Genomic DNA, 24,653 nt, shown 5'->3' on the forward strand with positions numbered 1-24,653 from the left:
GGGAATTTCAGGCATCTCTGCCCTCTAAACCTAACGGATCACTTAGCAGCAGTGGCTTCCCTGGGGGCATGGGTAGAGCCAGGTCCTGGCAGGCACTAACCTCATGTGTCTGGGCAGCCAACCCCACCTCTACCCTTCCACGAGTACTTGGTAGCTCTGAGGGGAAAGGGAGAGCCATGGTCAGCACGACCCCTTCTTTAGGCCATCAAGGATGCAGAAGCCCAAGTGGACAGGTTACGGCAAGAGGCGCAGAAGGCTGAGGAGACACTGGCCATGGCCAGGCTGGAGCTGCGGGAACAGACCCAGGAGGGTGGGCAGGGCTGTGGTGGGGGAGCTGGGGGACCTGAAGAGGCAATGCCAGGGAGGGACTTAGCAGTGGGATCTCCCATGCTCTGCAACTAACACCTCCACAGATGAGGAGATGACAGAACCTGGGCTGAAGTGCCGGGTTGCGGAGCTTCACGACGTGCTGATGAAGGATGTAGGTGACCGCATCCGTACCGATGGACGGTCAGTACCCAGGCTGGGTGTGGGTATGAGTCAGAGGTGCCCATAGACTGCAGTGACCAGGTGGCTGCCTTCAGGTGGCCTCTTGTCATCGACCCTTCTGGCCAGGCAGGCACTTTCTTGAGATACCAGGACACCAACTATGTGGACACCGTAAATCCAGAGCACTTGAGACCTGAGAGGATTCGGCTGGCTCTCCTGGGGGCACTCAGGTGTGTCAGGCAGGGCCCAGGACAGCCCCATCCTGGGCCTTACATGCCTCCTCACCAGACACGCCTACAGGTACGGGAAGCCACTGGTGTTTGACCTGCGAGAAGTGGACCTGTTCCCAGTAGTACAGCAACAGCTGGAGGCAGTGCAGCCTGGCCTGGCAGAGGCTCTGTTGAATCGTGGGCTGCTGGCAAAGGAAGGGTATCTGTCACTGCTTCGGCCAACAGATGGACCTGAGTATGACCCCTCCCAGTTCCAAGAGGCTCGCCTAGAGAATTTCCGCCTCTTCTTTGTCACCCAAGTTCAGTGGCCATCAGCTGATCAGCTGCAGATTCTGCTCCCAGTGCGTGTGCAGCTGCCCACTGGAGGATTCTAGTCACACCCCAATAAAGCATGTGCCCAAGGCATTTCTGTGCACAGTTCTATACCCCAGCCAGTCTGGACCCAAGCTAGAGGACAGCAGCTTTTAAATCCCCTAGGGAACTGGTACCAGGATAAGGGAGGGCATGGGAAGGTAGCCATGAACACTGGGGCTCACAGGGCAGGAGGGTCAGTATGAGCCGGAAGGACAAAAGGACAACAGGAGGTAAAATGTAGTTACTTTATTCTTCTTAAACCACAAAATAGAGTCTTTGGTTGTACAAACATCACTAGTTACAGTCTCGCCACGAATCCCGGCTACGGGGGCAGTTAATCAGAAGCCATAACTCCTGAGGGGTCTCTTTAAAATGCTAACATCAAGGCTAAAAGACTTGGGGTAAGAGAGGTGATGAAGCTGGCAGGCTCCCCACCCTAAGTCTGGGGAAACCCCTGGCCCTAGGAGGGCACAGGGCCCAGGCCCCGGCGTCCTGGCCGCACAGCCCGACGGCTACTGCACAGCGTCATGTCTTCAGGGCCCACAGCGCCAGGTGAGGGCCTGCCAAGGAGCACCAGAGCCACTTCTCCATCTTCTTCCTGTGGGCCTGACAGAGGGGTAGGAAAGCCATTAGCCAAGGGTGTCAGAACTCTGGGTGCCCGGCACTCACCCAGACAGCTGACAACTCACCAGGACTGGGAGATGGTTCCAAAGACCTCAGTTCCTCCACAAAATCTGGTGACTGACGGGGAGACAAGCTGGTCAGGGTAGGTCCCAGACCTGCCTGAACTTACCCATGCAGGCGTGGCTGTCTGGGGCTAGGCCCACAGAGCCTAGCTCATGGTCAGAGCACACTGGGCTGAAACCAAGGTGGGTAGGGAGGCCCCACATACAGTTAACAGAGTAGGAAGCACACAGAAAGGAGTGGAGGAAGGTGGGTAACAGGCAAGGATGGGCTGGTAGAAGCGTGCAGATGGGCCAAGTGGCCCCCAGTACCTGGATGTCATACACAGGTCTGGAAGAGGGCAGGGCTGCGAAGGCCCTGTAGTCAAACTTCTTTCCAGACAAAGGCTTGAAAAGACAGCATGAGGGGAAAGGCAGAGTGCAAGGGAGGTGAGGCTGGGTAGTCTAGAGCCCTGGGCCTCAGGCACAGTACGGGAAAGAAGGGTCCTAGATGCAGGTTCCTTACCAAGCGTCCAGGGGAGGCACTGGTCTGGAGGCCGAAGTCTAGGGGAACAAGAAGAGACTTAGGCGTTCTCACAGCAGGTGGAGCCCTCCACTGGCCCCTGGAAACACATACCTTCTAATGGGGTGGGTTTTGGGGTGGGTGCAGGTGAAGGGGCCTCAGCCAGCCGCTCCAAGGGCCCTCTCTTGCCACGGCCTTCCTGGGACTTGCTGAGGACCATCTGTGCACGGAGGGCATCCTGCTCCAGAGACTTCATTCTGTGGAACCGAAGGGGATGCTGAGTGGCTCCTGTGTGCGTGGGTAGGTCTGGTAGGTGGTAGGAGGCGCTCACCTCGCTGCCCTCCACAGCGCTCGCTTCTCTGCCTCTAGAGCCCGTCGCTCTGCAGGAGACAGGGCCCGCTCCGGGGCAGGGGTCTCGGGGCTCTGCATGCGCAGCCGTTCCTGATGGCGTCTCTCAGCTTTGGCCGTCCTCACAGGTGCGCTGCCTCCCAGGGGTGGGGGTGATGACGGGCTAGGGCTGGAGACAACAGGACACATGTGGGAAAGGGGATGCAGCAGCAGGCAGCGCCGGGTAGTGGGGCTTAGCCTCCTGTACTCACTCTCCTGCATGGCTTGGCACAGCCCAGGGCTGCTCAGCCTCCTGCTGATCATCTGGGGACTCCCTGTCTGAGGCGAGCCCCATGTCAGGCCCTGAGGTTACTGCTTCTTCCCGAAGCATCTGTGCCCTCTTCTGCTGCAGCTTGCGAGCTGTGGGCAGGCAGACATATCAGACAAGGCTAGGTCATGACTCCACCCAGGCCTCTCCTCAAGTTAGGCTCCTCACCTTCCTCCTCCTGCATCTTCCGCAAGTCATCAGCACCCACCAGGGACACACGCTTTGGGGGACCCTCTGCTTGAGGCACCCGTACCTCCAGCTCGAAGTATTTTTGTCGTTCACGGAAGGACAGCTGCTCTGGGGAGGCTGCAGGGCCAGGTGTTGGAGGCTAGAGGGGGAGGAGCAGGCCCTCAGATTTGGCTGTTGTTTTCTCTTGGGGGCACTCACCTTGGTCACCCACGCTATAGAGCACACAGCAGCAGAGGGTACCACTGCACATACCTGGGTAGCACTGTTGTCAGGAGGATGCACGGTGGGTACAGCTGCAAAGGCCCTATACGCCTGCTTCACGTTGGCTGGCAGCTCATCAGGGGAGGGCGGCTGGGGGAATACCTACAAGTGAGGCTGGGGCAGCTGTCCCTGTGCAGCCACTGCCCAGACCCACTGCCATATCCTCCAACCGCCTCTGACCCACACCCCCATCCTGCTCTGGAAGAAACTTTGTCACCCTCACCCACTGTGGAACAGGACACTCACAGAAGTGGGACCACCTCTGCCCCTGCGGGCTGGGGAGTCCTTTGGCCAGGCCTGAGCCAATGGCTGGATCACCCCCGGTTTTGTCTGCAAAGGTGAAGGGGATAGTGGTAGAGGAGCAGGATCAGAGGTCCAGGAGTGAAAGCAGGGAAAGATAGCAGGAGGAGGAGAGGGAGAGACAAAGAGAGAGCTGGAGACAAGGTAGGCTACAAGGGGACATTCATCCAGATATCTGTCTTGGCAGGGTTGAGGCTAGGCGCTGGGAATGACCCTGTGCCCAACCCCACCCTCTAATGCACTGTCAGGAATGCTGTTCTAAGAAGTGGGGAAGTTGGGAGTAGGCGGGAACCACAGATAAGAAGGGCAACTGTACAGCAAAGATCTCATGCTTTTCTTTCAGAACGCCTGAACTCCAGCAGTGTCCCTGCCTTCATCAAGGCCAGGTTTCATCAGAAAGGTTTCCCTGGACAAAAAAATATAAGACAACACTACCCCAAGGGCCCCTGCTGCATCTAGTACCCATCTGCCGCCCCAGCGGGGCACCTGAAACTGGGACACTCACGTGCTGACTGCCCGGGGACCAGGGAGCTTCAGTCATCTTCCCTCCAGTGGTCGCAGATGGTCCCTTGAGGAAGAGAGCAGTGGCTGGGAAGGAGAGTCACCTTCGCTAGCAGTGCACCAGGGAAGGAACAGCTCTGGGTGTTTATCTTGGCAGCATAGAGAGAGCTCCTGTGTGCCCTAACCTGACCACAGTCCAGGGATGCCACCAATTAGGTTTGGATGACCAGGAGGCCTCCATAAAGGACTTTCCTTCCCCAAGGCCCTCGGCCTCTTCTGCTCTCCCCAGGGCCTGGTGGACAGTGCCTGCTCACAGCAGTGGGTTACTGCCAAGGAGAGCTACGAACAGATGGACAGATTGAAACCAGACCCGAAAGCCCACCCACCCACCAGGACCTGACCCAGGCTTGTCTCAACCATAAATGAGCCAGAGAAGCATTTCAGCCTAGACCCGTTCCCTTTCTCAAACCATGCTGGCTTCTCTGCTAGGGCTGCTGGGGAGGGAGACACGGTACCCAAAATCCAAACGTGTTACTTCCACATCCAGGCCCTTCCTGACCTTTCTACCTCCTCCCATGCTCAATGTCCTGGCCAAGCCCACCCCTTAAGCACTCACATTCTGGCAATGGCCTCCCAGCATCTTCAGAGAGTAACAGTTTTAAGACCCTCCCGGAGAACAATGAAGACCAAATGTCCTTTCTGCCTGTCCTCAGGCCCACAACTTTCTTGAAGGCCGCACCCCTAGCTGAGGCGCAATGGCCACTCCCAGACCAGCTGTTAGTGCTGCATCTCCCCTACCCACGAGGCCTCCTTCCATAGGCTGCAGCTGCTGCTTCAGCCCACCCGCTCCATGGTGACCATGTACATGAGACCCCTCCAGGATGGTTGTAAGGAGTGACAGCTGCCTCATCTTCCTGGCAGCCTGCCTACAGCAGGTTAAGCTCTGCCAGGCCAACTATTTGGGGGTAGATATTAGGGAAGAAAGAGGTTAGGGGCTTTTGAAGGCCATCCTCTTTGCACCTATGAGAGGGAATCATAGCAACTACAAAGATAGGCCAAAAGCTCGACAGACAAGGGCTGGACACTGAGGTCAGGGGTAGGGTGCTTGACTATTGCATTCAGGAGGCTCCATCTTGTATCCCCAGCACTGCCAAACAAGAACAAAAATCTCAAATGTTGCCTAGCTGGGAGGTAGAACTCCAGCACTGATATCCACAAGTCATGCCTGATCCAAGACAAAAGTTCTCTGCATGATGACCTTGGGACTCAAGCAGCAGCAGTAGCTTCCACAGGGAAGGCAGAATAACATTAAGACAAGGAAGAGACTGACAGGCAGGTGATAGATAGGGCAGTCAGCGTGCACCACTTACTCTGTGCAAACTCCCAGCACTGGGCACGGCAGCCAGGACACGGTAGTCCAGCTTTAGGGGCTCCAGATTCCGACCCTGGAGAACAGAGTAGACCACAGTGCTGAGATTCATGTCCCAGGCATGTGGGTACCTGCCACTTGTGGGATGTGTTTACCACTGCAATGTCCTGACAGGAGAGTCTACCCTGGGCTCAGAGCTGGGCCCGTGTGGGACTCACCGTGGTCTCTGCAGACTCAGGCTCCCAGGGCTGTGTTTGACTGGCCAACTCTTTCTCCTGTAAGCAGAGCAGACACGGTCAGGAACTAGTAGCGTAGAGCCAGTCCCAGCTTAGAGCCAGTCCCAGGCTGCCGGCCACTTTGATCCTGACCTTGCCTGGGCCTTCAGGACTCAGTTCCCGGTCAATGGATGAAATGCTTTCCAGACTGTTCCTATGGCCAAGGCCTGCTGCAAATGGGTTGGCAATGACACCTGGGGATACCTGAAAGGAAAGAAGTAGGCTGAGAGAAGAGACCTGCTGGCAAGGTCCCACTTCTGAGGCAGGCTGAGGCCTGGACTCAGGACCCCACATCCTCAACAACCTGTTGGTCCACCCATGACCCTTGGGGACCTGTCCCCAGCCTTCCAGGGACAAAGAGTAGTTGTGGCCCTAGGTTCATGGAGTCACTGTGAGTATTGGTCATGACAATTGTCTGTACATGACAGCAATGTAAAGCAGCTATACTCGGTCACACTGCTTGGCATGGGGATAAAATAAGCTGAGTGTGGTCACTCTGGGAAGAAAGGAGGAATGGCCATTACGAAGGGATTAGGGAGGGAGAAGCCAAAGGCGGTGAGCTTGGCAGTCACTCCCAGATGGGTAAGCTGCATCAGAAGGTGGAGTCTGTGTGCTGGGTAAGACTTCACAAACACTGTAAGGGGAAACTCAACTGGCTCTGGGGCTGGAAATGTGGGAAGGAGAGGGGGAGGGGGAGGGAAGGGGAGGGGAGGGAGAGGGAGAAGAGGGAAAGGGGGGAAAAGGGACAGGAAGGGGGAGAGGAAGGGGGAGGGGGAGGGGAAGAGAGAGGGAGAGGGAGAAGAGGGAAAGGGGGGAAAAGGGACAGGAAGGGGGAGAGGGAGGGGGAGCGGGAGGGGAAGGGAGAGGGAGGAGAGGGAGGAGAGGGAGGAGGAGGAGGAGAGGGAGGAGGAGGAGAGGGAGGAGAGGGAGGAGGAGGAGGAGAGGGAGAGGGAGAATGAATGAATATGAATATGCACATGAGTGTCTGCTGTGAATGATGCTGGACAGGGAGCAGGCACCCGAGAGCACGTGGCCTAACTGTGCTTAGATCAAGGGTAGACACAGGTGATGCAGGTGTGTGACAATGCCTGCCTTCTAGACCACAAAGCACAAGGGACTAGCTCAGTCCTCTCTCACCAGGACAGGAGTAGGAGACAGCAGAGCCAAAGGCAAGACAACAGCACATGGCCACCTTGAGTGGTCCTACTATGCAGTGTGGCCTCAGACATAAACCCAGCTGCTCAGAGAGCACTGAAATGAGATCAAGGGAACAAACTGAAAGCACGGAGCAGCTGCTCACAGCTGGGAGGATGGAGCAAGAGGCCAAGAGTGACAAGCAGGGACATGAGCAGCAGAAAGTGCATTTACAGAGGTCCACTGATCACACATTGTAAACACTGAACACACAAGCAGCTAAAACAGAGAGCAGGGTCACTGGAAATAAGAACACGGGGTAAGAACACTCACAATGGGAGACGAATTTCGCTCTCTCGGACTCTGACAAAACTACTAGGTCAAACAATAAACAAGGTGCCTCCCTTCTTAATTTCTGGAATAATTTAGTCAAAAAGACACTGGGGAGGCCGAAGAGAGGCTGGCTCAGTGGGGTGGGAAGGACTGCCACACAGAGGGACTGAGCAGAAGGTACAAACAGCAAGGGCAAAGAAGGCAGGTTTCTCACGACAGCAAAGGCCACTCAGTAAGGCTGACCTATGGTGTTGACTGGAAAGATGGACAATGCCCTGAAGTGACCTGAGGCTTCCTATGGCCCCAGAAATAACCAAACAGTAACTATTCACACACTGTCTCTCTATCTCTGACAATACCCCAAGAGCACTGCACTAGACCCTGGCTTCTAAACGTTACTGCTCACTAAAAGAACTCACAACCCCAAGTGGCCAACCCCAGGGCTGGGCAGAGTGTGGGGCAAGTCTGAGAGTCAGGAAGTGCTGGAACAGATGGATGGGACCAGCCGCAGCCTTCCCTGAGACCACACTGAAACAATCTGACCATTAGATAACGGTGACTGGGGCTGAAGAGATGGCTCAGCAGGAAAACCAACTGCAGAGGAAGGACCTGGGTTCAGTTCCCAGCATCCACATGGAAGCTCACACCTGCCTAAACTCAGTTCTAGAGGAATCCTAAGGCCTCTCTGATTTCCATGGGCTCATGCACGCATGCTGTGAACATACATTCATGTAAACTAAACAAAACAGTCATGCATACAACATGATAAATCTTAAATGAAACAAAACTGTGACGAATACACAGTACACCTGTGGAAAGGCAAGTCTGGGCTGACAGGCAAGAAGATGGGAGTCAGACATCACTAGGATGGAGCCAGTCCTTAGGGCAAATACTCAGGACAGGCACAAGAGCAAGCTGAGAGGTCTCACTCACGCACCAACACAGGCGTTCAGACTGACTGGAGGGTGAGGACAGGAGAGGCAGGTGTTCTTCAAGGTAGCTCTAGCTGGGGCAGGGGTGGTGAAGCAGTTTCTACTGTGGACATCACTGCTGCAACCACTGTCAAGTCACAAAGCCCTGAGTCCAACCACTGCAAGTCAAGCACCATCTGGATTGGAAAGATAGGCCGGTGTGATGAGAAAGATGAAAAAGTGACCCTCAGGGAGCATTAGAGAAGCAACAGAGAATATTCTCTTTACACCAAACACATGGTAAAGCAAAATAACACGTTTCCTTTGAGAAACCACATGGCTTAGGCCTCTAAGGCGGTACTGAGGTGGGGGGAGCTTGAGCTAGCCTGTGGCATTTCTTTCAGGACCCGCCAGCTGCTGTGGGGAGCCTAGGAAGTCCAACAGCTGCAGTCTGACAGCAAGCAAAAGCCTACATCTAGGTACCCTGCAGGAGCCCAGAGAACACCAGTCCTTCGCATAGGGCAGGCAAGAGAGAGCCAGCACCCAAAAGCCTGAGGGAGGCAGAAGGGTGCAGGAAGAAGCCACTGAACAGCTGGCAAACTGATCCCACAGGTCAAACAAGCCGGATGACTCAAGTGGGTATTTTGAGAAAAGTGAAGTGCCAGGCCAGTAAGACGGCTGGGGGGTGGGGGGTGGGGGGTGGGGGGTGTGGGGTGAGAAAAGCACCTGCTACCAAGGCTGACGACCAGAGTTCACTCCCCAGGACTGACAGGGTGGAGACAAGTAACTCCCACAAATGTCCCTCAAAGGACCAGGACAAGATACTTATCTCTTCAGCCTAACTTGACTTAGGACATGAAAACAGTCAGTTCACAAACACTGTAACTCTAAAGGAAACACTGGCTTCCTTGTTAATGTACAGTCAGCTACCAACAGCATAGAAGAAAAGCTGGGAAATGCTGGGCGATGGGGCACACCTTTAATCTCAGAACTCAGGAGGTAGACAGATCGCTGTGAGTTCAAGGCCAGCCTGGCCTATAGTTGAGTTCTGGGATAGCCATGGCTACCCCTGTCTTAAAAAATTAAGGAGAAGAGGGAAAGTTTCTCTAAGAAAAACCAGCTGAGAATTGAATGAAGCAGAGGGGTCAACTAATCTGGGCCCATGGAGGTTCACAGAGACTGAGCCACCAACCAAAGAGCATGCAGGGGCTAGACATAGGCCTCCCACACGTTTATAGCAAGTGTGCAGCTTGGTCGTCATGTGGGCCCCCTAACTATTGAAGTGGAGGCCGTCTTGGACTGTTGCCTGGCACTGGGTCCCTCTCACTTATCTGGACTTCCTGGTTGGGCCTCAGTGGAAGAGGATGTGCCTAGTCCTGTTGGGACTAGATGCCCCATGGGGTGGGGAGACAATAGGGGGAGGGACTTGTAAGGGTGGGACTGGGATGGGAGGAGTGATCAGGATGTAAAGTGAAAAGAAATTATTGAAAAAGAAAGAAAAGAGAAAAAACAAACAAACAAACAAAAAAACAGCTGGGTATGCTAGGGATATGTTTAATCCCAGCACCTGGGAGGCAGAGGCAGGTGGGTCTTGGTGAGCTCAAGGTCACTCTGGTCTACATAATGAGTTCTAGGACAACCAGAGCTACATGTGAGATCCTACTTTTTTAGACATCAAAACAAAAATAAAAACAGAACCCATACACAGTCCTAAAGGAAAAGCCTTAATTCATAAAATCTGTAAATGTTTGCAACCAAAGAGTGCCATCCAAAAAGGGCAGCAAAACCACAGGCTGGATATAATGGTACACAAATGTAACTCTATCACCTGAGAGGGTCTTAGGGGACTGTCAACCTCGGCTACACAGTGAGACCTGTTTCAAACAAACTCTGGAGCTAGAAGCATCCAGAAAGAAAACGCTCAGTGGAGTCAAACAGCTTCATGCTGGGAAGCACAAGACTGTCTCAGGGCTGGCGGTGGGGAGCGGACTGCAGACTATGTGACGGTGGTGTGCACTTGCAACTAAAGAGCAGCCAAGGCATCTTGAGATGACAGATGGAGGGGACAGTGGTCACAGCAGACACTGCTGGGTCAGGAAGGGGCTCCTCAAAGGTCAGCTGCCCGGGGCCCACAGCTTCTCACTAGCCTTGCTCCTCAGACAGGATTCAGATGAAGATCCTGCCAAGACAGGCTTTGGCAGGACTCAGCACATGTAGATATGCAGCTTCCCTACAATTCTGAGCCACCCAGGTACTGTAGGCACAGCCTAGGTTACAACAGCAGGGACCAGATGCATAGCCAAGGGGACCCAGAACCACACCAGCCCTCCAGGACTGAAGCCCCTGCTCTCCGCAGAGAGCTTCATTCTAAACTCAAAAACTGAAGTCTGCACGAAGCAGCACACTGTTAACTATGTGTGCTAATGGCAACCAACAAAAGCACGTTTTCTCTAGGGTAAAGTCACCCAAAATACTTCTCCAGGACACAGTACTCCCCTGGGGAGAAGTGGGACAAGGGCCACCCTTAAGCCCAAGGGAGTAGCACCTCACACAGGCTCCATCTAGCCCAGTAATCTATCTAGGTGAGAAGACAAAGTAACCTGTGTCTAACCCAAGCGATGCTCACAAGCTAGTGCAGGGTTTGCGGCCGGCCAGGGGCTATCTTTCCGCCAGCATCTAACAGAAGGTCACTAATCCAAAGATTTGCTGCAAAAGAAGACCAACCAACCTAGGATAGCTGCCTGTCCCTAAGGCTGAAACAATAAAAGCCACAGTGAAGCAGCTGCCAACACACTAGCGACCAGCATGGCTCCCAAGGATGTCTGGGAACAGCAGGCAGTGCACATAAAGATCCCTTCAAGACTCACTTGGACCTACAGGTGAAGATGTTGAGGGGTCCCAAGGATTGCAAGTAGAAAGCAGGACAATGATGAAGCATGAACCCAGAGAGGCTAGAGGGAGACTTGGTTCAGAGTGCTTGCCTCTTGGGCCTAGTTCTGAGGCTTGGATCCTCTTGTTCTGCTCCAGGGAACAGGAGAGCAGCAGACGCTCTACCCTGTGCCCATGCCCTGTGGCATACAGAAAGACGCTCCACCAAGGAACTGCCAGAAGGGCACCCTAAAGGCCAGCAGAGCTGGGAAGCTGCCTTCCTGCTTTGGAGGTTTGGTTCAGGGGGACTGAGTAGGGCTCCTTGTCCTTTCAGCTAGCTGCCACATGCTCTCAAGTACTGCCTTCTCAGAGCCCTTCCTTCAGGACCTGATCACACAGGGACAGACACACCCACCTCTGTACTGCCTACCTGCCCAGACCACAGCCTCCAGTACAGTGACCAGAAAGGGACCTACGAAACACAGTACCCACCATTCCCACAAGCTCAGTACTTTCCAGACTGAAGCAGAGAGACCGTAGACTATAAAGGTCAATGCCAGGACAGCACCTAGGTCCCAGGGTAGGCAACTAACCTCCAGGGCTGTGGTGGTGCCGGTGTCAAAGCCATCACAGACAAGCACGGTAAGGGTGTCCCCCACACTGCGCAGCAGCTGCACAGCCTCAGCATGGGTGAGGCCTAGCAGGCTCTGCTGGTTTACTTCTAGCAGCCGCAGCCCCACACGCAGCCTCCCATCACGCCCAGCAGCTCCTGTAGGGCTCACCTATAGGGAGAACAGTGTGAGACCAGCACAAGGCACCTATTCAGTCCCAGGAAGAAAGAGCCCTCACCTTGGAGATAAAGATGCCCTCATCTGTAGGATCACAGGGGTTCCCTGCATGACCCTTGGCGCCTCCTCGAATGCTGATACCCAGCTTCTCCCCAGGGGCCTTCTGGATGCAGAGTTCCCGCATGCCTGGGGGTGGTGGGTCCCTCCGCACAAGCAGACACAGCTCCAGGCAGGGCCTGAGCAGGGCACTAACTGCCTCTTGATGTGTGGCCTCCCGAACATCCTGCCCATTCACTGCTAGGATGCGGTCCCCAACCCGAAGGCCACAGCGAGCAGCTAGGCCCCGAGGAAGCACCTGCAGGGTAGAACAAATCCAATAGACCCAGCTGCACTGATGGCTGCCCCAAGTGCCTGGGCTGGCTGCTTCCTGCTGAATTGCCTGCCAGGTCTACTTACCTTGGAGATGAATACACCAGGATCCTGGACACCAAACGGGTGGCTGGAGTGATCAGAACCTCCTACAATGCTAAGTCCCAATGGGCCACCAGCCCTGGGCAGGCAGATTTCCTGGGGGCATAGGGTGGGTCTCAGTGAGAACAGGGCAAGGGTTAAAGGGACTAACATACTGGCCATGGGCTCTGCAAGGAGGGGATGGATGGGCCTATGCTGCCCCATCTAAGGTGGGGCAGTCTGCTACCCAGATATGCACACAGCCTGACATCTATACATCCTTACAGCATGTCACAGAGCAGGCTACTGATAGAAGACTATGCTAGGGCAGATAGGAAACACCATGGAGGCTGACTGGATGCCTTAGCTTCTTGGATTCGTGTAGAAAGGCTGTGTACTAAGGGGTCAAGGACACCACAAGGCAAGAGCCCACAGAATCAACTAACCAGGGCTCAGAAGGGTTCACAGGAAGTGAACCCTTCAGACCCTGTGGGTCTGAGCTAGTTGTATAGCTTAGTTGTAGCTTAATGTTTTTATGGGACTCATAACAACAGGAGTAGGGGCTGTGTTTGACTTTTGCCTGCTTTTGGGACCTCTTTCCTCCCGAGTTGCCTCCTCAAGTCTTAATGTGAGGGGATGAACCTAGTCTTATTGCTACTTGATATGCCATACATTACTTGTTATCCTTGGGAGGCCTGCCCTTTTCTGAAGGAAAAAGGAAAAGGACTGGGTGGAGGGGAGATACGAAGAGGTGAGGGAGGGACTGGGAGAGGAAACTACTGTTGGAATGCAATATACAAAAATAATAAATAGTAAAAAAAAAAACAAAAACAAAAACTGAAATTAAAAAAGAAGAAGAAAGGCTGTGTATTACTCTCTGCCTAGAGTGGCCACACCGCTTATGACCAGACAAGCCTGGGAAGACTTGTGCTCTACACCTGAAGCTGAGAGGATACTGAGCAGGATATGGGCAGGTGTCTCACCTCTACAGGGTACGGTCCTTCCAAGGCAGTGGCCAAGAGGCTAGGGGACAGCCTAGGTAGCAGAGGTTCCCCAGGGACGGCAGTGGTCATGGTAGCAGCAACAGTAGCGACAGGGGTTGGGGAGGAATGTGGTGGGGGGCTAGGTGGGTAAGTCCCTCCAGTCTCCCTCTCCAGAAGCAGGGAGATGGTAGGGGAAGCAGCAGTCAGCAGCGAGACAGCATGATCGTGCCTTGCCTCAGTCATGTCCACTCCATTGATCTGCAGGGACACTCATATCAGAGAGGGTAAGTAGGAAAAACAAAAGGCATTAGTTAGGCCATACCTGGCCCTACTCACCGAGAGGACACGGTCGCCAACCTGTAGAGTGCCTGCCCGGTGGGCAGCCCCTCCTTCTGCAATGCGAGATATAAAGATGCCCTGTAAGGATGGAGAAGCCACACTAAAGCCATGATACTAGAGACCTGACATGCCTCTGCTCATCAAGAATAGCTCCCTGTATGCCCCAAACCATTGTCTCACCCCATCTCCAGCCCGGTAAGGTGTGGAGCCCTTTCCACCAGCAATGCTGAAGCCCAGCCCCTTTTCACTGCGCACAAGACAGGCAGCATGGCGCTGGCGGAGGGGTACAGGAGTCTCAGGCTGAAGCAGGGGCAGGCGCAGGCCACCACCCCGCCACTCCCGGGGACTATAGTCATCTTCAGGGCGTAGGGGGGTGATGGTGACCGCATTCTCAGGTTCCACCATTCTTTCCCTCCACACTCGCATCTGCACAGCAGCACCTGCCCCCCGAAGTGCTTCCACAGCCTGATGGTGTTCCGCATCCTGCAAGGCCACACCATTCACCTGTGGGTGACAGAAGACAATGGGCACAATTCAGCGCCCAGGCCTAGGCAGCCTAACATCAGACTGTGCGCTTATGATCTTTCTGTTTGTTTCCATGCCATAGTCCAGGCTAGTCATTATATCCTGGTGCTCTCATTCTCAGTAAGTGTCACCTGCCTAGCAGGGAACATGCAACGTACTGAGTTGCCAACTCCATGTGCTCCAGGCAGAGCTGGGATTAGATCTGTGCAGGAAAGCATGAGGAACAGCAGCTTCCCCTTTAGAAGCCCAGAGCCCTCTCTACTTCACGCATCCTTGTCTCCATAGGAAGACCAAAACTTTCCAGTGAGTTCACCAACGGCCAAGGAGCCAGGCAGAAACCTCTAGGGCTTCCACAGAGGGACCAATTCCCACCAGGACTACTGAGGTCTGACCCCACCAGGCTACTTAGAATCTGCCTGGTGCCTCTTGTCTAGCCCAAGGACTGCTTCTTTTTCCACACCCCATCCTCTGCAGAACTGGAGATGAAACCCAAAGAATCATGGGTGGTAAGCCAGTGATCTCCCACTGACCTGTATCCCTAGACCCAGATGGAGAGGGCACTCTCGGCATGGAGGACTTCCAAGCCTATTGTTTAAGAGCTCAATAGCCTTACCCAGTTATCTTTGGGCCCTGGGCTTCTGAATGGGGAAAATAGGGGCCCTACCTTCTGATGAGGACAGCTAAGTGTCTCAATAATCAGGACTATGAGGAACTTGGAGGGCACAGCTGTCCCCTGCTACAAGGCAAGAGGGTCACTACTTACCTCGAGAAGTTTGTCACCAACTCGGACTCCAGCACGGGCTGCAGGGCCCTCCTCAGACACACGAGAGATGAAAATACCCTAGAGGACAAGTGGGGACTAGTCCACAAGAGCACAAGCAGAGGCAGGCACCTTCTCCTTATGGGTGTGGAAGGTGCAGTGGCCACTGGACAGTGAGAAAACTACCTCCTACAAAGACAGCCCTGGCCTGCCCTCTGGAGAGGATCCAAAGACCCTAAACACATTAAGAACAGCAGGCTTCGAAGCCAGAAGGGCTGTTTCTCAGGTACTGGGAAGGCTCTAGCTCATGAAGCTAGAATATACAAGCCGAGCTTAGAAGAAACTTTTTTGACCCCTAGAGCTGTCATGAGAAAATGGGGAAGGAAAACCTGTCTGTAGAGGGAACAGCTCAGCTGCCCTGTTAGCTGTTCTCAGACTCCTAACATCCTGCCTGATGACCACCCACTAATCTGCCACCCTGGGGTGACCCATGCAGCACATTCTAAAGGATACTAAGCAGGACATCTGGAGTGACCACTGACATCCCTTAGAGAAAAAGGAAGTTTCCTGAGACAAGATTGGCAGGTGTGCACAGGAGAGAGTTCATGGAGACTGGAGACTGCTTACTGACATGGCGGCTGCTCACCTCGTCGTCTCCTTTGTAGGGAGTGGAGCCTTTTCCCCCTGCGATACTGATGCCCAGGCCCCCTGTCTGCCGCACGATCGTGAGTGTTAACTGGAAATAAGAGTGGACAGAGATACCTGAAAAGACCTGGGATGCCCTGGGGCTTGCAGCAGCAAGAAGGGCTGGCTGTAGACACTGCACTCATCCCTAGGTATTTGAGCCCATATGGGTAGCAGAGGGAAGCAGGGAGGGAGGCTCCTGCGATTCAAGGGCAGGCACAACTTCTGTGAGCTAGCCCATGAAGGTAGTTGTCCTCCAGAAAGTGAAGCCTGGCCTTGCTCCTGTACATACAGATACCTCAAGGTTCATAGTAGGATATAAAAATGGCCCAAATACCTCCACTCATCCCCTATAAAGCAGGCTGCCCCCCCCCCCCCCCCCCCCAGTGTGGAGACATGCTTGCCCTGCCAGGGGACCAGGAAGCCCTAGGCAAGTGGAACCAGAGCCCCAGTTCTGTGGCAGCTGTCAGGAACTCTCTGGGAGAGGGTGTGAGTCGGAGCCATGGAGGTGGGGAGAAGTGAGAACCCGCAGCCCGGGAAGCAAAAGTCAGCAGCAGCCCTGGGCCCAGAGCAGAGAGCAGCGAGCAGTACAGACCTCTTCCTCCTCAATGCGAGCAGGCTCTATCAGCAGGTTATTGGCCTGGTCAAACGACACCCCCTGTTAGGACAGGAGCAGCGAGGCATGCAGGTTAGCCACCGCTGGGAACTGCCACCACCTTCCCCAGCCCTCACCATGAGTAGACAGGACAGAGGAAGATCCATCAAGCCCCTGTGATCTGGGAACTGCCACCACCTCCTCAGCCCTCACCATGAGTAGACAGGACAGAGGAAGATCCGTCAAGCCCCTGTGATCTGAGTCAGACCTTGGCCCCTAGGTCCCCCAAGACTGCAAAATCATAAGCAGACCACATATATGGTACGGCTTGGCTGGCTAGGATCAAGGCTCCAGACGCCCAGGTCTATTCCTGGCTGTCTTTGACTTAAGCCCAAAATTGTCCCAGAGATCCTATGCCAACAGTCTATACTCTCAGAGAATGGATTAGACTTTTAATAGCTGGGGCTTCCTCTGGCCTCGAGGAGTCCCCAAAGAGTGGGTAAGCTCTTTTTGCGCCATCAAAATCAAACACGAGGATAAGGAAGAGATGCCACTGTCCTATAGATTTGCCTGGATCCCAAAAAGACTTGACAAGGCACAAGAGCTTCTACCAGACCCACAGGATGGGCTGTGGGTCAGCAGCAAGGCCTCAAGGCTGGTCACTTCCTGAGGCAGAAAGGATCCTGTGAGAGCCAGCAGCTCCTGAGGAAGACCTTGTCCAAGATTCCCCCCCCCAAACACAGGGGATACAGAGGGACCCTCAGCTTCCAAGTGCCCTTGGCCTTCCACCCCACTAGGTGGGGTGCCGAGAACTTGAAAGATCAATGGCAGGGAATCCTGGGACTAAACGGTGAGCACACAGTGACGGCAAGGCCAATCACAGCAAACACATTCATTACGCTTCTCCTGACAGCCAAGGAGTCTGGACCAGGATCTGACTGTGCCTGTCAGATGAGGGCTGGATATCCTCCGGGTGTTACCCACCAGGTTCCAAAGCAGCCTGCTAACAAGCCAGCAGAGCCTGGGTCAGACAGGGGTATGGATGACAAACCTTGACAGAGGGAGCAGAAGCCACAGCCTCTTCTCTGTCGTCTTCTTCCGTGGTGGCCTCGCCTTCTTCCTCATCCCTGTTCTCTTCCTCCTCTTCCTCCTCATGGGCTCGAGGAGCCCAGGGTGTGTGGGGGCCATTGTGCCACCCTGTGGTGGGACCCTCCCTTTCTGTCTGCACCCCTTGCAGCAGTGCCACAACTGCTTCCGGCTGTGGGAGCTTGGAGATCTTGAAGTGCTTCTTGTAGTGGGGTGTGTCTTTGCGGATAAGCCTCTGCCGGCCACTGGGCAGCGGCCAGGGAGCCTCAGGCTGCCCCTCTTCACTTTCACCGTCTTCCCTAGGGATCAGTGTGTCCTCTGCAAAGTGCACTGTGGGCTAAATGGGAAGAAAGATGAGGGTGGCAGCCTGGCCCTGGCTCAATCCTCCCAGGGCCCAGTTATGGAGCTGACAGGCTCAGCCCTGCAACTAACAGCTTGAGGCCGACCAGTTCCCTGCTGAACATGTAGAAATAGAAAGAAAATTCAGCTGCTAAGATCAGAAGATGATCAGAAGATGCTGCTCTAGCCGAGACATGCGGTAACGCAAATGGAAACTTAACAACATATAAAGACCTAGCAGGAGGGAGCGTTACACGGGCACCAGTAAAGTGGGGGCCAGCATCTGGGGAGAGCACATAGGTGCTAAATCTAACGGTACTCAGCCTGCTTGAGAAGTGAAGCTTACCCTACCCCGGAACCTCTTTCCCAGGAACCCAGGACCACTGCCCTGTACTGCACTTTGCAAAACTGCCTGAGGAAGCCCTTTAATATCTCGTTATTGCTCAACCAGTAATTGGCGTGGCCCCAATCACACAGCTCTGGAAGACATATAGGATGAGCAGAACTGACCCCCGAAAGCCCTTCTGCCCCACATGCTCTCTTCCTGTCTGCTCTTACCTCATTATAGTCCTCCTCTGTATATTCCTCCTGTCCAGGCATGGCCTCATGCTGGCCCAGCCCTCGCACCTCAGCGGGGATTTCAGGCTCACCTTCAGAGGCCGTGCTTGCTGATGGGACAGAGCCTCCACTCAAGGCAGACTCTGCACTCAGCCTCTTCTCCTGCAGCAAGTGGTGATGTCAGGCTGCACAGAAGTTTGTTACCCAGAGGCTACCCCTGTGTGGCCCTGGCCGTAACACCCCCAGCAGGCTCACTTCTTACAATCACTCCCCGTCTGAATCCAGTCATGCACGGTCATGGCTCTATGGCTCACACCTTGGCAATGCCTTCTCCCAGATTCAGGAGAATAAATACAACCTGAAGTGAGTTCTATCCCTAAGTGAGGAAGTAGCCATGCATAGTCAGTATACGCCCTGTTCATCTAGTCACTATGTCTAGATACCTAGAAACATGCCACAGCCCCAATGACAGAATTTTTGTAATAAGGAAACCACCTGCCCTGTTCTAGCACCTAACTCCTTCCCAGGTACAGGTGGGAAATGAAGGTAACAGAGCCTTCCTTCAGCCCCATTCCTGGCCAACCTCCATCATTTGCCACCATGGCATGCCTAGCACTTGGCCCTGGGAACCCCAGCCCTGGCTCTGCCTTACTCTGACTCCACAGGGAGGGACTACGTGAGAGCCACCCACCTGCATCCTTTGTCCAGGATAACCCTCAGCAGTCGCCTGCCCGTGTGGTTCCAGTTCCATCCCCCAGCTCATCTGCAGGCCCCTCCCCCACAAAGCCTCTGCCCTCAGCTCCCTCTGCCAGGATGAATGGACATCCAGGGCTCCTAATCCTTCCTCGCGTACCTCCTCTGAAGGTGAGGGTGGGCTAGGGTCAGGCTTGCAGACAAAGGCCTCGTTCCGGCGCTCTTCAATGCCCCTCTTCATCACCTTGAGCTCACTGGGATGAGGTGTGGCCCTACGCTGTAGGCCCTGCCATGGGGACAGGGATGAGGAACAGAGGCCGGGAAGGGGTCAGGCAGGGATGAGACAGAAGTGCACAGCCCATAGACCCCACCCCTCCATACCCGCTTCTCAGCTGCAGCTTCCTCAGCATCCTCTTCACCTTCAAGGGGGTCCTCGAACTGGATGACACTGACACGGCTCAGAGGGGCATCACTACAGCTCTCTGAGGGACTGCTCTGCTGTCCTGGGTCTTCTGTGGAAGGCAAGAGTCAGAGACCCATGCTGATCTCTATTTCCAGCACCCACCACTCAAGGCCTAGCCAACAGCAACCTACCGAGACTTGGCAAGGGCTGCTGGGGCAGCAGGTAGCAGGTAAGCACCTTTTCACCAGTCTGGGCATCGTCTTCAGTCTGGAAGCGGAGCATGGGTTGTGCCTGGTTCTCAGCCAGCCACAGTGCCTTGAGGTTGAGGTGGGTGAGCGCAAACGGCAAACTCCGCAGCCTGGAGGCCAGGCAGGCATAATCAGCACACTTAAGGATGCCGCCTGCACCACCCCAAGGGTCACACAGACACTCACCGGTTCCCAGCTACGTCCAGCACATGCAGCTCAGCTGTGTGGGCAAGCTCAGGAGGAAGGACAGCCAGGCGGTTGTCTCTCAGAGACAGAACACTAAGGGCTACACAGCCTCCAATTTCAGGTGGCAGCACCTCAAGATGATTCCGGTCCACATTAAGATTAGTCAGTTTGGTCAGCTTGCCCAAGGAGCGGGGTAAGGCCTGGCCGGAAAAAGGAAGGATCTGAGGCTGACAGAAACCCCCTAGGTAGTTGGAAGAGAGAGGCCTTGGGAAAGTAAAGGTCTCCCTTAAGGTAAACTCCTTAGGTCATCAGTGTTCCCCAGAGCCCATAGGAACGATGGTTAGGGGATCCAGACAGAACCAGTTGCTACCCCCTTCCTCTTTCCCCCCTTAAGGACAGCATAACACCCTGCCAGGCTACTTGAGACCCCAGACTGTCCTCTCTGGCCCTCTCCCAAAGCCACCCAGCTCAATCTACCAAGGTCATGTTTCTGTAACTCTTCCTCCTGCCCCTTTGTTTCCACACCACTCTCTCCTCTCACTAACGTGATTGTGGGTACCCCAATACAGGAAAACTCCACACTACTGCCTCTCAGTCTGAGACTCACACTACCCCAGACATCTCTAGTTTGGGCCCTAGAACTTCTGCTCACCCTAGTTATATGGAGCAGCAAACATGCTCCTGTCCGATTTGCCTTTGCCTTCTTTCCAGTCCTCCCGGAGCCCATAGAGCATGTCTGAAAAAGCACACCCTGAGCTCTCTAACCCCTATAGGGTCCCATAGGTTGGAGACAATCTCATATGCCAGTGAGCTCTTTCTCCTGACCCCAAGAATGCCCTAGCAAGCACATCCCCAGGGAAAAGCCACCAGCAGCACATGCCATTGCCATCAGGTACTTGTTGCTGCCACACACTAGCACTGACTGCACTCATCACACCTGAAGAGGCTAGCTCGGTGCCTCAGGGCTGCCCTACCGTTAACAGGTTCTCTGTGAGGATCAGTTCTGAGAGGTTCTCACAGTCCCCTATGGCCTCGGTGACCTCGCACAGCCGGTTCTGGTCCACCTTCAGGATGGAGAGCTGCCTCAGCTGACCTGGCGGCAGGAGACATAGTGACTGGATTCAATCAGGTCAAGGGCACCTGTGTGTATGTGGTTTCTCTGAATGGCCATAGACTGGTCCCACATTCCAGTGACAGTGGATTCTCTGGGTCTCCAAGATTTCCTATGCTTACCATGCCCCCATCCCATTTACTACAGACTTGCTCAGCTTCCAAGACTCTTCCCCACCCACTAACCCTTGTAAATCTATATTCTCAACTCTTGTCAACACATACTACCCTGATGTTTGAGTAATTAGTTGGATGATCGGGTACCTGATTTCAGTGTTATTTTACTTAACCTGCCTTCTCTGGATACCTCCAGCCTGGGTCAAGTCAGGTCCTAACCCAACCCCCTCTTTGGCACCTCAACAAGGCCACTGATGATGACAGTGGCAGTCCCCAGGACCCTCTGGGCACACTGACCGATGCCCTCTGGCAGCCGCTGAAGCAAGTTCTGGGAAAGCAGCAGATCTGTGAGCAGTGCCAGCCCACCCAACTCCACAGGTAGCTCCTCCAGTCTGTTCTCTGATACATCCAGGCATACCAGCCGTCGCAGATTGCCTAGCTCCTGAAGAAAGACAAAATGTCAAAGGGCAGCAGGTAGGAGATAAAGCCAGTCCCTCCCACCCTCACTTACCGGGGGCAGCGCTGACAGCTGGTTTCGGTCTAGCCACAGCTCCCGTAGGTTAGGCAGAGCCCCCAGAGTGTCAGGCTGCAAGAAGGGGCAACACAGGAGAGACCAGTGTGACACCCTCTAGCAGCAGCGCCCCACACCACACCTGCTCCCCCAGGCAGCCCTCACGCACCAGCACTTCCAGATCATTGCCTCCCAGATCCAGCTGTTCTAGCTTCACCAGGAAAGACAGGGACCTACAGAAGAAAACATCTAGATGTGGCCACTCAGGCCAAGACCCAGCATAGCTCTACCACAGTCTGGCTGGGGCCCCAAACTTACGCAGGGAGAGATTTAAGCAGATTCTCCCGGAGTTCCAGGGTCACCAAATTGGCCAGGCTGAAAGAGACCAAGGGCCAAGGCTAAGGAAGGCAGGGCAAGACAAGTGTTCCTTATACACAGATCCACTCATCAAGGGGACACTCACTTGCCCACATCTCCGGGCAGGGCCTGCAGGGACACATCATTCAGGGCCAGGTGAGCCAGGCTGCGCAGCTGTGTGAAGCCATCTGGAAGCCTGGAGAAACAAAGTACCAGGCTTCAGATGCCCACCATCTAGAACTTCCACTGGTCAAGAGCCAACCCCCACTACGGGGTGACACATACCTGGATAGGGGGTTCCCGCTAAAGTCTGCAATCTCCAGAGCCTTACAGAACTTTATGCTCTCAGGTATCTCAGGAATATCTGTGTGTGAAGAGGGGTTTGCCATGAGGATGGCACAACTCAGGAGCTCCCAAGAGCCCCCATGCTCCATTCCATTTTCACAGATTGCTACCCTGGCCTGCCTGCCTACCATTCCGGGACACATCCAGCTCCACCAGTTGCATAAAGTTAGCCACTTCAGGAGGCAGCCGCTGGATCTCATTGTCACTGAGGCCCAACTTTCTCAAGTTCAATAGCCGGAAGAAGGGCTGTGGGTAGAAGATGTGATCAGGTGAGCAGGCTCTACAGCTAAAGTCCTAAGGGCAGAGAAGAGCTTCTAAACCAGGAGGATCATGGCCACAGGTTCCCGGACCTCTGTGTGTCCCAGGTCACACAAGATTCTGGGGGGGTCTAGCCATGATACCCAGTGTGCTAAAAACCAGACAAAGAGACCTGCAAAACGCACCTCTGCCCACCCGATGCCTGGTCTTTCTTGTGTCATTTGTCACATGTAACATCACTGTTCTGCAACGATACTCTCCAAGTGCTGAGTGGGACTCTACTAAGATCTAATCAGTCACCAGCAGAGAGCCGACCTCTCACTGTTACCCAGATGTCACCCAGATAACATGCCCCAGGTGAGACATCATCCGCTCCCAAATAGATCATCCTGCCCTCTGCCCTGTAGACCACTCTCAGTATCCTACCTACTACCCAAACTGCCTCTTCCAAAAGAGTTTGGAGCTCTTCAGGACCCCACAGTAAACAGTAAGAGCTTGACAAAGAGAGAACAACAATAAAAGCACAGGAGAGCACCAGGGTAGGTTGTGTGTGTGTGTGTGGGGGGGGGGGGGTTGGTGTTTGCACATCTTTAGTCCCCACAGAGGCAGGTGGATTTCCTGAGTTCTAGGCCAGCCTGGTCTACACAGTGAGTTCCAGGATAATCAGGGCTACAAAGGGGAAACGCTATCTCAAAAAACCAACAGAACAAAAAAGCAATAGCAACAACAAAAGGCACCAGAAAAAAAAACCAAAAAAACAAAAACAAAAAACCACAAGCGCAAAATATCCAAGATTCACACACGGATACCCTAAAGGTCCCTGAAGAATGGAGCTGTCACAGACACACCCAGAGTGCCACCAGCCGTCAAGAATATCAGACCACTCAGCCCCCTATCTCAGAAAAGTAAATAACTTCATAACCTGCCTCCTTTGGTCTCCTTTCTAGTATGGCCTCAGAACAACAACAAAACCTAACAACAAACGGACAGGAAGGAACACAGACAGTGAGAGGTGGGCTCTCCGCAGAGAGATGACAGAATAGATCTGACACCGCAAGTATCTTAGGAGAGTCCCATCCAGGACTGCAACCTCCTTCCTCCCAAAACGAAGGCACAACACAGTGCAAGAAAACCAAGTTCCTACCCTTAAAGCAGCCCAACTAGCTGCAACAATTGCTAGCCCAGACCGGCCTTGCACCCTGGACTCATCCTCCTCCTGTGCTCTCACGGGTTTCTCTGTTGGCTCCCCTTTTAGGTTCAGTATCCACCCAGTCCCCAGACCGGCTGCCACCAGGTGCCAACACAGGCAGCTGGGGGAGGGTGGGGCTGGCTGGGGCGGGGTTCTGACCAGTAGGAACCTGCAGGGCCGGCTGGAGGTTGCGGTGCCTATCCCGGGCAGCGCCTGCTGAGGTCTCGCTTCAGCCGGCTGCCCCAGAAGTCATACACTACCCAGAGAACTGAGCGCGGGGCAGCAGGTGCGGCGGCCGCTCACCTTAGGTAGCTCGCGCAGCTGGTTGGCGTCGAGGAGCAGCTCCTCGAGGCTACGACTGTAGCGATAAATCTCCTCTGGCACAACCTGCAGCGAGCAATGCCGCTTATCCACCGACTCCACGTGCCGGTTGCAACGCCAGAGCGGGATGCACTTCAGCATGATGCGGGCGGGCAGTGAGCGCGGGCTCGGGAGGCGCTCGGCGGGCTCGGGCCGGGGGGCGGGGCTCGGCCCGCATGAGCGCCGAGCGCGGGCGGAGCGGCGCTCGCGGGGGTGGGGCGGGCAGCCGGGACCGGGACTGAGGCCGGGGTCGTCGCTAGGCTCGGCCCGCGTTCAGTACGAGCTGTAGGCTCGGACGGCGGCACACAGATGGCGGCGCGGCCTGACCCGGCAGCGCTTTCTTAGGCGCTGGGGGCGCGGCGGCGGCTCCGCATCCCGCCCGGCCTGCTCACCTAGCAGCTCATCCGCCCGCAGCACCGCAGCCGGAACCGCCGCCGCTGCCCGCGACAACCGCCCAGCCGCGCAGCCCGCCGGGAAGCCTAGACCCGCCCTCTCTGCTCAAAACTACAGCTCCCGAAGTGCCCCGCGGCATGGCATCTCCGACGACCCGTAACGGCCTCGCGCAGGGCATGTCGGGACTTCCGGCCCAGCTCTGGCGTGACCCACGGTAGCAGCTGTAATATCTTATTCCCGACCGCCCGCAAAATCCTCTTGGTCCTGTATCCTACAGATCTCAGATCCAGGCTGCTCTCAGCACCATTCACGTGAGCAAGGG

The 24,653-nt window shown here is 54.8% G+C and overlaps 2 protein-coding genes across 10 annotated transcripts in view; one reads left to right on the plus strand and one right to left on the minus strand.

The window, feature by feature from the left end:
• Positions 1-1,123, plus strand: part of Iqank1 (IQ motif and ankyrin repeat containing 1) — a 33,931-nt gene extending 32,808 nt beyond the window's left edge. Inside the window, exons 10-13 of the mRNA XM_034516040.2 lie at positions 202-310; positions 414-510; positions 585-719; positions 790-1,123. Of these exons, the coding sequence (XP_034371931.2) occupies positions 202-310; positions 414-510; positions 585-719; positions 790-1,093 (645 nt within the window). The 3' untranslated portion in view covers positions 1,094-1,123. The remainder of the gene's footprint in view (positions 1-201; positions 311-413; positions 511-584; positions 720-789) is intronic.
• Positions 1,124-1,304: 181 nt separating this feature from the next.
• Scrib (scribble planar cell polarity protein) lies at positions 1,305-24,417 on the minus strand. Of its 9 annotated transcripts, XM_034516847.2 has the most exons (38): positions 23,882-24,417; positions 22,260-22,377; positions 22,072-22,150; positions 21,893-21,982; positions 21,748-21,804; positions 21,599-21,662; positions 21,430-21,504; positions 21,216-21,360; positions 20,666-20,784; positions 19,692-19,891; positions 19,449-19,615; positions 19,236-19,366; positions 19,015-19,140; positions 18,162-18,323; positions 17,230-17,601; positions 16,179-16,241; positions 15,546-15,635; positions 14,903-14,980; positions 13,795-14,118; positions 13,612-13,692; positions 13,276-13,533; positions 12,299-12,409; positions 11,904-12,197; positions 11,648-11,836; positions 5,902-6,012; positions 5,752-5,808; positions 5,535-5,609; positions 4,169-4,231; positions 3,610-3,693; positions 3,355-3,453; positions 3,082-3,241; positions 2,858-3,005; positions 2,590-2,775; positions 2,373-2,515; positions 2,262-2,299; positions 2,069-2,143; positions 1,763-1,814; positions 1,305-1,679 (listed from the first exon to the last, which is right to left on the minus strand). In XM_034516847.2, exons 1-38 carry the CDS (start codon positions 24,038-24,040, stop codon positions 1,534-1,536), a joined length of 4,989 nt encoding a protein of 1,662 aa, XP_034372738.1. In that variant the 5' UTR covers positions 24,041-24,417; the 3' UTR covers positions 1,305-1,533. The 9 variants fall into 9 exon arrangements, 4 of the variants coding, with proteins under 4 accessions (XP_034372738.1, XP_034372743.1, XP_034372742.1 ...); XM_034516852.2 differs by lacking the exon at positions 3,610-3,693 and having other exon boundaries at positions 23,882-24,416; XM_034516851.2 differs by lacking the exon at positions 2,069-2,143 and having other exon boundaries at positions 23,882-24,416.
• Positions 24,418-24,653: the final 236 nt, after the last annotated feature.

This window comes from Arvicanthis niloticus, chromosome 13 (genome assembly GCF_011762505.2).
Source record: "Arvicanthis niloticus isolate mArvNil1 chromosome 13, mArvNil1.pat.X, whole genome shotgun sequence".
NCBI lineage: Eukaryota > Metazoa > Chordata > Mammalia > Rodentia > Muridae > Arvicanthis > Arvicanthis niloticus.

Bases quoted from the DNA above. Each gene is read 5' to 3' on its own strand.
- Scrib (XM_034516847.2), bottom strand. From the start codon at position 24,040: ATGCTGAAGTGCATCCCGCTCTGGCGTTGCAACCGGCACGTGGAGTCG. The intron at 14,981-15,545 runs GTGAGCAGCCGC...CTTGTCCTCTAG, and splicing joins CCTACAAAGGAGACGACGAG to GGTATTTTCATCTCTCGTGT. The intron at 1,680-1,762 runs GTGAGTTGTCAG...CCCCTCTGTCAG, and splicing joins GGAACCATCTCCCAGTCCTG to GCCCACAGGAAGAAGATGGA.